The sequence below is a fragment of the Puma concolor genome, chromosome B1 (genome assembly GCF_028749965.1).
Source record: "Puma concolor isolate L17-30 chromosome B1, mPumCon1.1.hap2, whole genome shotgun sequence".
NCBI lineage: Eukaryota > Metazoa > Chordata > Mammalia > Carnivora > Felidae > Puma > Puma concolor.
The window spans coordinates 204,193,225-204,206,839 of NC_141670.1; the positions used below are offsets into that span (position 1 = coordinate 204,193,225).

The following is a 13,615-nucleotide window of genomic DNA, read 5'->3' on the forward strand; positions in this document are numbered from 1 at the left end:
AGCGGTAACCCCACGCACGCCGCACCGGGCCCCACGCTCCCTCCTTCGCTCGCCAAGGCACGTGTGCCCCAGCTCAGAAACGCTTAAAAGGACTCTGGGAGAATTTCACGGGATCACAGCAGGAATTTGTTTTTTATCTTGAAAGAACCTCGGAGATCGTCTCAAACCCCGGCACGATCTTTTATTAATAAGCGGCAGAAATGTAGCGCCTTTTCCACCATTCAGATGCTCACAAGCCCGACTGGGAAAAGCCCGCGCGATGCAGAGGCAACTCCAGGAAAGAAGGACACAAGTGGGGTGAGCGCCACTCCCGGCCGGGGAACCCCGGCTTACCGCACGTGGGGACGTCCTCCTCCGCGGACGAGGTCTGCTCATCCGTCGAGGGCTTTTTCTTCCCCAAGCCGATGATCTTGGTGATCTTCTTCCCAGTGACTTTAGACACGGTTCCCTTGGTCTCTGATTTGGAACTTTTCTTCCTCTTAACTGTTAAGAGTGACGATGGAAATGAGAGAGAGTGTGTCAGTTGCAGACTTTACCGGAAAAAATCAGGGACAGAGCATAAATCGCAGTCCATTTTATTTTCCTCAATTTGTACTCATTGAGCACCTGCTATGAGCCGACTGCTGGCGTGGACACAAAAGAATACAGCAAACAGGTGTTCAGAAGGAGTGTATGTGCTAGAGACGATGCACACGGGTGTGCAAGCACGTGTACACACGCACACATGCAGTCACACACAGGGGAGGCCTGATGGCAGCCGGGCCCGCACGGTCTACACTGGGGTGACGTGGACAGGCCCCAGGCGGTGGGCAAGCCGCCTGGAGGGGCCACTTTGAACCGCCAGCTGGGAGACGAGGAAGCAGCCGGACCAAGCGAGAGCCTTCTGGGCAGCGGGAGCGTCAGGAACACGGAGGCTGTGAGGCTGGAGGGAGGGATGGAAAGAAGCAGAGCGGCCTGGGGAGGGGCTGACGGAGGGACGGGTGGGCGCGGGTCCTCCCCAGTCCCAGGAGCCCTCCACCAGCCCCTCACCCTCCCCAGAATGCCCAGGACGGCAGCTTCCATCTGAGCCCCTTACGCTCTGCTTTGGCGTGCACGGCATGAAGTCACGAAGTCGCACTGAATGTACCAAACACGCAGACGCTGTGCACCAAAATGACTTCTGGCTCCCCTTGGGAAACAGAAACGTCTGGCAACTCGGGACCCCCGTCTGGGATCTCGCAGAGATCGGAAGGTGCGTGAGAAAGCGCACCCGGAACCGGGGGCCAAGGAAGACCTTTCCTCCCACGGCAACTGTGCGAAGGAGATGTCACTCACCCCCCTCACCTGACGGCCACTGCGTGCCTGGTACTGGACCCAAGGGGAAAAGGCACCTTTGCCAGAACCGCACAGGACAATGAGCCTCCGGGAGGGGCAAGTGTGGCTTCACGACGGAGGGCGGTGGGCCGGGAGAGGGGCTCCCCATCGCCCTCCTGGTGTCGCCATGTCCAGGGTGACTTGAGCCTCCCCATCTATAACCCACAAGGGGTCTTTTGACAATGTAATGAAAGTGAGGACCTCTCTCCCCTCCTGCTCATCCTGGGCCCAAAGGAACATACCTTAAACACACACAGAATAATTTCAGAGACAGGGGACTGGGGGGTGAGGGATTACAACCCTAGGCCTCATTCCTAAAGGCCCCTGTAACAAAGACTGACACGATCGCTCTCTCGATGGGGGTGGGCGGGGGGGTTGGGTGCTTCTCTCTCCTCCAGTCCCAATCTGCCATCCGTGAGACACCAGGCACAGGCCCACGTCCCACCTGGCCCTGGGGACACTAGGCGCGGGCCCACGTCCCACCTGACCCACGGGACACCAGGGGCAGGCTCACATCCCACCTGGCCCTGGGGACACCAGGCACGGGCCCACATCCCGGTCCTACCCGGCCTGCTCTCGCACTCCCTGGCCCGGCAGACTCAGCACCGTCCCGAGTTCGAGTCACTTTGTGTTCACCGTTATTCCCTCTCTAGAAAGAAACGACGGTTGAAAGACAAGAAGCCAAGCCAAACTTCTGGGTAAACACAGCCTTTGTTCCAGACTGAAAGTAGGTGCCCCCCAGAACCCCTGCATTGAAGCTCCAAGCCCAGTGCAGCTGTATTTGGTGATGGGGTTACAGGATCATAAGGGTGGGGCCCTGATCCCGCAGCATCAGTGCCCTTCTTAACAAGAGACTGAACACGGAAGAAAGGCCACGTGAGGACACAGCGGGAGGCGGCCATCGGCAAGCCAGGAAGAGGCCCTCACCAGCAGACAGCTCTGATGGCACCTCCAGGTAGGGCTCCCGCCTGCAGGCCATGAGAAATGAACGTCCGTGCTTTCAGCCTCCAGGCTGTGGTACCTCGTGAAGCCCTGGTGTGACACAGGCCCATGGATGGAGCACAGGACAAGCACCCCGCCTCCCCTACGCTCTCCCAGCGCCCGCCCCTCCTCTCTTCAAATAACACACCAAGAACCTGTTGCCATCTTGGTGGACTAGCACATTCCCACCCCATCCCCCCAGCTACCCCCAGACGTGGGCGTCCGCGGTCGGGACGACTCTGTCATTGTGCTTTCCGTGTGGCCACACCAAAGCGTTTCAGAAGAGCCTCGAGACCACCTCTGACCGCAGTCCCGTTCAAACTAAGCTTTGAAAGGAAGGCGCTCCCGGCGTGCCCTGAACACCCCCTTCCGCAGAGCTTGGGGAGCACACGGAGTTCTTCCTTGTGGCTCAAAGCGAAGATGTTACATTCACTTCTGATTCTACCAGCATTTTCTCCTGCTGGGGAAGTACCTGACCACCAAGAAAAGACCCGATGCTTCTAATTCCCTGAAGGACCACTGATTAATTTTTTACAAAAGCAGAAGGGACTCCCTGGAAGGAAGAGCCAAAGTATGTAGGGACGTGAGAATGTGTTGATGCTGCTTGCTACACAGAAGGCAGGATTTGACACACGTAATGGAATTATGAAGACACCTCCAAGACTCAGAACTCTCCAATAAATTCAGAGACCAGGAAAGCCGCAGGGTCCAAACGTCACACGCCGTCAGTGCTTGGCAGGCAGTGAGGGACAGACCACCGAAGCAAAGCCAACTCCCAGCATTTTGAAAGCCATAAATATCATCAGCCCAGACACATCCCTATGGCCAGTGGAGAACCTGAGTCACAAGATGGCTAGGGATATGGGGAGCTGTATTGAAATCTCTCGACTGCAAATCGGTCATGAGTGAGAAGGTGGGTGCTTAGGTACAGATATATTCTCTCCCTCTCTCTCTCTCTCTCCACACACACACACACACACACACACACACACACACGTATATTCTCTAACACGTATATACAGACATTCGCATCATTCTGTGAACCTAATTTCCAGCAGGGACCCGGGAGAGGAAATGGCAAACAAGGACAGAGACCAACAACGTGTGCCGTGCCTCAACATCCGAGCAGGGACCGGAGATTGTATGTTATTCTGTTTTGGGGCAAAGTGTAAAGACTGCTTTTCAGGCTTTGATTACACATAATGTGCCCACGGAAGACGCAGATGATACCTTCCACTGAGTAACTTCCGACGGAGAAGACTAAAATTACACCCAGACACGACCAAGCTAGGGAATCGCAGGGGCAAAGGCAGAGATCGTGACCTTCCGGCGGGAAGCTTCTAGTATCGCAGTAGGCCAGCTTACTTGGGTTTTAACATTCTTAGTGCCTGGATTGCTATTTGGTTTAAGGGGACTTCCTTTCCGAGCTGGGAGACGCCTGCTCGGCACAGTGCATTTGAGCCGGGTGGGCGGACCGCTCCCCTGGGAAGCCAAGGTCATGGGGCTGCAAGCACACAGGCTGTTGGCTTTGCACAGGGGAAACGTCCCCACGACCCACAAATCCCAGCCTCCTCTCAGGCCACACACCCCGGGAAGGACACAAGCCACAGGCTGGGAGAGACTACACGCAAAACACACTGATAAAGGACTTATGTTCAAAACATTAAAGAACTCTCTAGAGTCAATAATATGAACAAAAACCCAATACAAATACAGGCAAAAGATCCGGGCAGACGTTTCTTCGGGTGAGATGTGGCGGGCAAGTGAGCACGTTAAAACTGCTCAATTAACATGGCTAGTCTTCAGGGAAGTGCAAGTTCAAGCCACAACTACGTAGCTCCACACACCCACAGAAAGGGCCGAAATGTATAGAACAAAACAAAATGACAGTGGCAAGGTGGTGAGAATGGACACGACTGACAAGCCACGCCCCTAGATTTTTATCCAACAGAAACGAAAACCTGTTGCGAATGTCTAGGACAGCTTTGCTCACTGCGCTCAAACCTGGAAACCCCCAGCTGTCCAGGCGGTGGGGGATACCCAAGCCGTGGTCCACACACGCCGGCATGCGGCTCGGCCACACAGAGGAGCAGACTGTGGGGCGTGCTACAGTGTGGGCGCATCTGCAGGGCGCTGAGCTAGACAGAGAGGCCAGACCCAAAGGCCACGTACCACCTGATTCCACTCGCAGGGCCTCCTGGAGAGGACACAATACACGCCAGTGGCTGCCGGGGGCACGAGGGAGCGTTTCGGGGTAACAGAAACGTTCCACATCTCGCCTGCGGTGATGGCTAGAGGCCCGTGTTTGTCTCAGCTCCAAGAACTATGTGCCAAAAAGCGTGGATTTTACTGCACAAATTTACGCCTTGTGAAGCTGACTTAGAAAAAGAGAATTCAAACTCCATACGCCCACGTTCACAGCAGCTCCATTCACGACGGCCAAAACGCGGAGGAGCCCAAACGTCTGCTGATGGAGGAACGGATAAACCCAGCATGGTCCGTCCAGACAACGGGATGGCAGCCAGCCTTAAAAGGAAGGACATCTTGACACCTGCTCCCATGTAGACGGACCCTGAGGACATCGTGGTGAGTGAAACAAGCCGGTCACGAAGGGACAGTACCGTACGGCTGCACTCATGTGCGTTTCCTCGAGCTGTCAGGCTCACAGAGACAGAAGGGAAAACGGTGGGCACGGGGGCTCAAGGAGGGCAGGGGAGCCACTGCTTCCTGGGGACAGAGCGCCAGTCTCACGAGACGAAAAGAGCCCTGGACGGGGATGGTGGGCGGCGGCACACGTCCGTGAGCGTCCTTAACGCGGCCGAAGTGGACGCAAAATGGTCGACGTGGTCGATTTTATGTCGTGCGTATTGAACCACGGCTTACACAAATGGTTTTTACGTGAAGGTGAATAAAAGACGTTTTCGGAACCTCTGATTTCAAATGACCAGAAGTCTGTGAGCCTGGCCTTGGCGTCCCGCACAGGGGACGCTGGGAAGGGCCCTCACGCAGCAGGAGGGCTTGCTTGGGCTCTTGGGCTACGTGCAGGTGACGTGGAGCGGGCCACGGGCTGCCGGCCACACTGCCCACCCACTCTTACGGACACTCAGGTCTCCCCACTGCAAATTCCTCTTGGCGATACATCAGGTCTGAGAGCCCGAAGGTTTAAATATGCGCAGGGCACCCGGAGGACGATGGGGAAAAACCGAGGCCAGGGCTCGGCAGGACAGCAGGCGAACACATGGGCTCGCATCGTCCAAGGGGGTTTCCGTGCACTTCTGGACAATGACACACACGACCGAGCCACCGAGCAGATGGTCTCAGAGTTCACAAAGCCTATTAGTTTCTTAAATTTTGTTTCTCACTTTGATTTTTGCTTTGTGGTTTACGTGTTTTCGGCACGAGCAGAACTCACCTTGTTCTTTTCCATTACACACGGTGACTCCATTTTCGGTAGCGCCCTCCCCGTCGGAGCTCGGCCTCTCAGAAGACAGTTTCTGTGAGGGCACAAAGGACCAAGTTATGCTCACGGTGGTTCAGGCTGGCCGAGTGACGCATCCCGGGTCAGTCAAAAGCCCTCTCCGCAGTGGGAGGAAGCGCGGGCCAAGCTCGCGACAGCCCAGAAGGAGCCGGGGCTCGAGCACGGGGCGCACCGCTGGCCGGCTCGCTGCTACAGCTCCCAGACGGCGGGGGAGGGGGAAGAACTCGCCAAGGTGGCCGTGCTTACACGCGCTCTATGCCGCCCCTCACCCACGTCATTCTTGCAAGCAATTTTGAAAAACATTCAGATTGCAAAAGGACATTCCCCTCACCAAGCCTCACCGAGCCACACGATCCTCCCAGAAATAAACAGCCCACCACCCATCTCCTTTCTTCCTGTCGTCTGCCAATTACAGGGGAAGGTCAAAGATCTGCTCGTAACAAACACTCCGAGGACACACAGAGCCCAGCCGCTGTCAAAAGCGCCCAAGGGCACACGCACATCCGCGCAATCGTTTGCGTCCGGCATCTGATGTACGGAGCGTCCTCAGGACCCTGAGCGGCATCTGAAGAAGGGGTAGTGTTTAGAGCTGGAATCTCCATCCTGGCCAGAGACCCGTGGCATCATGGTGGAGGAAGTGGACCTCGGGTCCAGCCCCACAGCCCAGCCCCACAGAGCCTCGGCCAGAGACACAGAAAAGATCTGGATGATACCAGGGCCCACGCACCATCAGCTGCCAACGCGGGGTCTGGGCGGTGCTGCCCGAGGACGGCAGACAGGCGTCTGCACTCCCGCGGCGGGGCCCGGGAGAGCCGCAGTGAGGGAACTGCGTCATTTAGTGGGAACCGGTCATGTGCCGAGTGCCAGGGACAGAATGGCTGCGAGCCGGCACTGCTCCAGTCTCGGGCCAGGAAGCACCCCTCGGCTCCAGGTTGGCAGGCCTGGCCAGGCACTAACGGGACAGCCTTGGAGACCAGAGAGAAGGAGAACGGCCAAGGGATGGTGAATGGGGGGCCGTGACGTGCAGCCCATAGCGAATGGGCCCCAGAGCAGCCTGTCTGGAAAGCAGCGTGCTTAGCAACAGGAAGCGAAATCTTAGAAAAGATTTCCACCGCTTGGTCTCGTAGGCCAGCTCCTGGGAGTCTAATCTCAGGTAACAGAGACGCAGCAAAGACTTGTGGGAGAGACTCCAAGTGCCGTGCCGTTTGGATCTGTCTGAAGAGGGAGACGGGCCTGGGGCGGGGGACCGATCCCCTAGCAGGGGCCCAGGGCGGGGGACCGATCCGAACAGCAGCAGAGGCACGGGTCTTTGGTACGAGACACGTGCTGAACACGCAGACGCGTTTGCTGCCCCTTACAAGGTTTCAAAACCGGGAACGTTGCTCATAACACACACGTAATGGAGGAAAAGCAGCATAAGCCACGCTATGCATCAGACCATCCAAGCCAGCTAAACCTACGCACTGCTACGGGGAGCTTCCTCCTCCACGCGGTGGCCTCACGAGTGACTTCCTTCGTCCTGTTTCTATTTCTTGGCCTTTCTGAGTTCCTACAGCGAACAGGCGTGAGTTTTGCTATCGGGAGAAAAACAAACAGGCCCGCCGTGTCCCAATGTCTGGGTGAGGCCTGTGAGGTTAATTTTACGTGTCAACTTGGAGGCGGTGGGTGGGGCGGATGAGACTAACATTGAAATCAGTGGTCTGTGAGTAAGCAGACTGCCCCACTACGGTGTGGGTGGGCCTCACCCAATCAGGTGAAGGTCTGCACTGCGCAGAAAGACCAGCCTTCCCCAGCAAGGGAGGATTCTCCAGAAAACTGCCCGCAGACTTCACCTCCAGCCCGCAGACCTACACCGTACATTTTGGACTTGTCAGCCTCCGTGATCACATAAGCCAATTCCTCATAACACGTCTCCTCACGAATAAATGAGTGTGTACTTGTGTGTGTATATCTGTGCACACACACAATCTTATATAAAACATCTTATATTTAAATTTTATATGTTGATAACACACACACCTTATCAGTTCTGCTTCCTGCAGAATCCAGACTAAAACGAGAAGAGACAAAGAAGGATCCATTCCCTGGCTGTGGGGGCCTGACAGGGGGGACTCAGAAGCTTCCTGGGACCCAGGCTACCCACAGAATATCTCCACGTGTACAGACGCAGGAAGCACAGCCAGAGGGGGCTGGGCGTGTGCGCCACAGTGATGGGCTTACATGTTTCTGGCAAGAAAGGCCAACCCTCCAGCCCCTGTGCGGGGCACTCACTGCGTCTTCCCACAGGTGAAATGCACGCGGAGCAGAGAGGGAACGTACCCTGGTCTGCAGGGAATGATCATATCCCGGGTCTTCAGGAAGGCGCACCTGTGTAGCGCCTGCTGGATCCCAGACACACACAGACTGAGCGGCACGCAGAACGGCCACATAACAGCCACGACTTTGAGCACCTCCAATCCATTAACACCTTTAGCCCTGTTTCTGTGTCTGTCGCTGGGAACCTCAAACCAACCATGCGGTCTACGAAGTGACTAACTCAGGCTTTGTACAGAGTAGGCACTTGAGGCATAAGCAGCTGAATTGCATTTTTTCTCCCAACTTTAAGTGCTCGAATCCTCAGAGAATGTCACCAAGACTTTGAGGGAGGCCTACATCGACTGCAAGAGTACCACTCCCAGGAAGAAACACGCCCTTACCTTCTCCAGCTCCATCTTGTGCACTGGGGAGCTTGATGGCGGAGGCCCCTCTGAATCCGCTGGGCCGCTGCAGCCACTGTAGACCTCTCGGATCACCTGTAAGAGGTGTAGACACGTCTGAGCTCTCGCAAAGGCAGGGACACATGGCGTGGGCGGAAAATCCGTGGGCGCGAAAGCACGTGGCTTTAAGTTCTCAGATGCCATCTGTTCACTCACTCGCCCACCAGACGTGTCTCTGATCCTGGACTGACACAGGCCATGCCCTGCGTTCACGGGCCTTCCAGTCCAGGATTATCCAGAGATCACGGTGAACAATGGGTACCCCCCAAACATGAAGGGAAAGTAAGGCAGCAGAAGGGCCCAAAGACTGGAAGGTGATGTTTAACAAAAGGGGAGTGGCTGATCTGTAAGATCCGGAGGCCTCACTGGGGTGACACATAAGCCGGGAGTCGAATGGCCAGAAGGATGTGGCCACATGAGGACCTGGCAGAAAAGGCGCCCAGGCAGAGGGACCAACGGGTGCAAAGGCCCTGTGGCGGATGGGAAGTGTTTAAGGACAGCACCTAGTACTGTGTGGCAGAGACGGGGGAGAGGCCACCAAGGGTCACAAAGCACGCTCAGGCCAGCGAGGGGGGCTGGGTTTGTGCAGTGAGAAGCCCAGGGGTGACGGGATTGACTTTGAGAAGCGGTACGGCACAGGGGCCGAGAGTGCGGGCCTCAGAGCCCAACTGCCTGGGTTTTCATCCTGCCCTTCATCTTGGGCAAACCGGTGACCTATTCTGTGCTTCAGTGTTTCCACCTGCCACGCAGACACGCGACGGTCCCACCTGTGAGACTGAAATGGCCGGAGGCAGTGCCTGAAACAGGGAGCATGCCCCGGCAGAAGTGCTAGACCGCACGCGCGCTGCGGAGGGAGGAACACGGACAAGTAGAAGGAAAGGAGTCGGGCCCTCGTGCGGTGGCTCAGGGGACAGAAGGGGGCAGTGCAGGCTGGGGCGATGGCAGGAAGGAGCTGAACAGTGGCCTCTGGAAGATTCTGGAGAACCAGCAGGCCCTGCCGGTGGGTGGGGCAGGAGGGAGGCGCCCACTCCAAGGCGGCTGGGTGCTGCCATATACTCCGACGACGGGGGAGGCAGAGAGCAGCAGCGGGTGGGGGAGAAGCGAGGCGGGTGAGTGGAAGCAAAGGCAAGCTTCCAGACAGAGCTGGAAGTGAACTAGGCAGTCGGGGGAGAAGAGCCCGGGGGTGGGGGGTGAGTCGCCAGAGGGAGGGCAGACAGAGCAGGACGCAGGTCCAGGAGGAGGACCAGAGCCGGTCAGCACTTGGGGGCTGAGCCCCAGGGGCGAGGCTCGTGCAAGAATGAGCTGGAGCGGCCAGGGAAGCGGGGGCGAGGCGGGAGGGTGCGGCTCCCCGGAGCACGGAGGAGGAGAGAAAGCCCCTCTGCTGGGGGCGGGGAGTGACCGAGGGGCTCCCGGGGAGGAGGCGAGCAGAAGAGGGTCTTCCAGAGGCGGCAGGAAGGCGGGGTCCGGAGAAGGCAGGGGGACACAGAGAGGCTGTCGTATCTGGTGGCAGGAGTCTGGGGACGCTCCTGTCCGGCCGGCTCCGTCTTCTCAGCGAAATGTGAAGCGAGAACCTCAGCTACCAGCTCGAGGCCCCGACCTCGCTGAGCCTCCATTTCCTCACCGGCACAGGAAGGAGGGTCAGGGTGGCCTGTCCCGCCATGTACACAGCTGTGATTAAATTGAGAGAAAACGAGACCCGCTCCGCAAAACGCCTGAGCCGGCACCCAGCACGCGGTGCTGCTCCGGTCATCGTCACCGTCACCACGGGGAGCGTCCTCACCATTGACGCCGGCGGCTCAGAGGGGTTCCCGCCCTCGACAGACGGGTGTGGTGATCCTCAGCCCCGCCAGTGCTCACAGCGCCCCCACGGTCACCCGCCATCCCCTCCGTCACCACTGAGCTCCAGCAGTGAGCTGGACGTGGTTGTGGTCACCGGGGATGTGCAGCGAACAGGACAGACCGGGATCCGGGGCGGCGGGCCGGGCATTCTGGTAAGGCAGAAGTTAGCCGGCAGTTCCTTCAAAACGTCTTGTTCCTTTTGGAACTAAACTGCAGTTTGAGTCCGACCCAAGCACCTTCGGGGCAGAACTGAAGTGCCAAAGCCCCAGATATCCTGGTAGGGGTTTTGCAACGGGATCTCAGCACACATGCCCAAACTCGCCGCCTTGCACTGACGCCGGGATGAGCGCCAGGAACCCACAGGAGCCCAGGACACCGCGGCCAGTCATCTTCCTGCTCAGCCGTTTTATGAGAAAACTATCAAGCAAGGTACACGTTTGGGGCTAAAATAGGAAAAAGGAAGAAGAAAGAAAAGCCCAGAGAACTTGCTGCCACAGTTTTGTTTTTTTTTTTCCTTGTCGGTTCTGAGCTGTGACAGCATCACCGAAGTGACATGAATCGACCCGGGCCTTCCGGACACCCCAGTCGCTGTCCGTGCTGACTCCGCTCCCGCTGCCCTGTGCCAGGCCTCTGTCCCCACACCTCCCCTGCGGCTTTATCAGATCTGTAGTCGACAAGGCAAATTTTTATTCGATCCAAGAACAAGATTCTGTCTTTTCTCGAGGGAAAGAGTACAATGCAGCGGGATCTCCGGGGCCCTGGGGTCAGGCGGAAACGGGGTTTCAACCCCAACGCTACTGCCTTCTCCATACGAGAGGCTGAGTGTCCTCGCCCAGGACATGCAGGACACAAGGCCTCTGGGCCACCATGGGAGGCAGGACCGCAGAACGCGAGGTGCCCAGCCGCGCTTCTGCTAGAGCAGGCAAGCGGCACACGTGGGCTCCCGTCCCCCGTCCCGGTGGCCCACCCCAGAGGACGCACCACAGGACAACCGTGCCAACCAGCCGGAAGCTCCCAAGTTCGTTTCACACCGCAGAACACAACCTGCAGGAAGCCCCCTCTGGCAAAGCGTTTGCGCAAGAAGCAACAGTCCCTTCTCACTCTCGCTCTGTCCGAGGCGGGAGGGCCCACGGTGCCGTGACGCGGCTCCGATGTCCCTCCCGGCCTCCCTGGCGGCCATCCGAACTGTGTGGGGGGAGCTGTGCTTCTCCTCCAGGCCGGATTGGGCTCGTCCTCGGAGCCACATGTCTGGCGTGTGAGCCCCACACGGCGTGTGCAGCAGCACCCCCGTCCTCACGTGCACACGGCTCTCGCACCCCGTGCGCCCACCGGCCTGTGTCTTCCCCTCAGCTGGGCCCGCTTTCCCACATGGGGCTGCATCTTGCTTATGTGGGTCTTCCCAAAGCCGAGCACGTAACAGCAACGTAAAAAGTTTGATTGGGAGGCGCCTGGGGGGCTCAGTCCATTGAGCGTCTGACTCCGGCTCAGGTCACGATCTCACGGTTCACGGGGCTGAGCCCCGCACGGGCTCTGTGCCGACAGCGTGAAGCCTGCTTCAGACTCTGTGTCTCCCTCTCTCTCTCTGCCCCTCCCCTGATCATGTGCTTTCTCTCCCGCTTAAAAATAAACATTTTCAAAAAATTAAAGAAGATCTGATTAAAGAAAAAAAAAAAGGAGGGAAGAAGGAAATAAAACGGACTTGACGTTTTCTATAGGGAAAGAAAGATGAATGAATGGAATCCAGGGGGAAAGAAAGCGGGCCGTCACATAAAGTAAGTAAACCCTCATGACAGCCTGTCCCCAAGCCTCTGCACAGATTTCTGAAATCCTTGGAGAACAAAAAGTTAAAACACGAAAAAGGAGTGTGCAGATAATAGCCACATCTGTGCCACCGACCCCACCCACAGGAGGCTAACCTCCTCACACTCTCTCCCACTCACCGCAGTGTCCCCTCTCCCCCGCTCCACAGCTGGACCCGTTCTGCCCACGAAGGTCCAAGGGACAGCGCACTGACATCGCCAGATGCGGTGGCCTCGCCATCGAGGCCAAGTGGTGTCCTCACCTCTCCTGAGAAGCCTTTCCTAACAAACCCAACCCATGTATCTGCAGGCTTAGAACTCTGTACATAAAGGATGTTCTTTTCTTCTCAACCGACTTCTCCTCGCTCCCACGACCGAACTCAAATTCCTTGCGCAGAGTGCAGTGTCCCTGGCGATGCCTGGGAAAGAGACAGCATCCAGCAGGCCACAGGGGACCCGGACACACCTGGGGCCAGGCTCGGGGCCGTCCCTGGCATCCCGCCAACATGGGATGATTTCCCTTCCCCCAGACTCAACCATAATCACAGCCCAGGTACAGAGAAGGGCACTGCGGAAAAGACGGGGGGGGGGGGGGGGGGGGGCGTAAGCCGGTCTCCTTCCACGGTTTTGACCAACCAGCCAGCTGGATTACTTCCGATTTCTGTTTTGAAACTATCTTTCCGCTCTGATCTCCACTCGTTGCCAAACTGCCCCCACACGGTTAATTCAGAAGTAATAAAGAAAGGGTTTATCACCCACGTTGCTCGGATAGCTGCAAAGGAAGAGTTCGTATTAATGTGTTTCTTTTTAAAGAGCCACATTCCATGAGAGGTTCAATAGGTATTTAAGAGAACCAGATCCAAATTCAGAATCACAAACCCTTCAGGAAACAAATTGTTATATGTTCTGTGGTATTTTTGTTTGCTTTTAACTCGAGCCCTCATCTCCAGAAACACAATCTCTGCACATTTTTTAAGGAAACCTGACCACTCCGTTTCTGGGAACATTGGCTGTTGTCTTCTGACTGACCCCTACAAAATGGCTCATGTTTTCAGCATCTGTACACACACACACACACACACACACACACACACACACACACACAGAGTCAGTTAGTTTTGGCCTGAGCAGCTGGTAACGGACGTTGCAGACCAGAGGAAGAGAAACAAACTTGGCCACAATTCTTGAAGAGGCGTGGGGCAGGTCAGGTGCAGACCCCACGTGGCCCTCCTGCTCTCCGCACCTGACAGCGGCCTCAGAGAACGTCAGCTGGGCCACTAAAGCCGCTCTTCAAAATACCAAAAGCCTGGATAATAAGTTTGGGACAACAACACAGCAGTTTATATTAACAAAGACATGGCCCCTGTTTCACACCACAGTTCACGTCAGAGAGTTGTTTTAGACTTTCT

At 56.8% G+C, this 13,615-nt stretch overlaps 1 protein-coding gene across 8 annotated transcripts in view; it reads right to left on the minus strand.

Moving 5' to 3' along the window:
• AFAP1 (actin filament associated protein 1) overlaps positions 1-13,615 on the minus strand; it is a 149,519-nt gene that overhangs the window by 38,760 nt on the left and 97,144 nt on the right. For all 8 annotated transcript variants that reach the window (XR_015250624.1, XM_086705533.1, XM_086705529.1 and 5 more), the window contains 3 exons: positions 8,509-8,604; positions 5,747-5,828; positions 334-483 (listed from right to left, as the gene is read on the minus strand). Coding sequence is in view for 7 of the 8 variants with exons in the window: in XM_086705533.1 (XP_086561659.1) it covers positions 334-483; positions 5,747-5,828; positions 8,509-8,604 (328 nt within the window). In the remaining variant the exon portion in view is untranslated. The remainder of the gene's footprint in view (positions 1-333; positions 484-5,746; positions 5,829-8,508; positions 8,605-13,615) is intronic.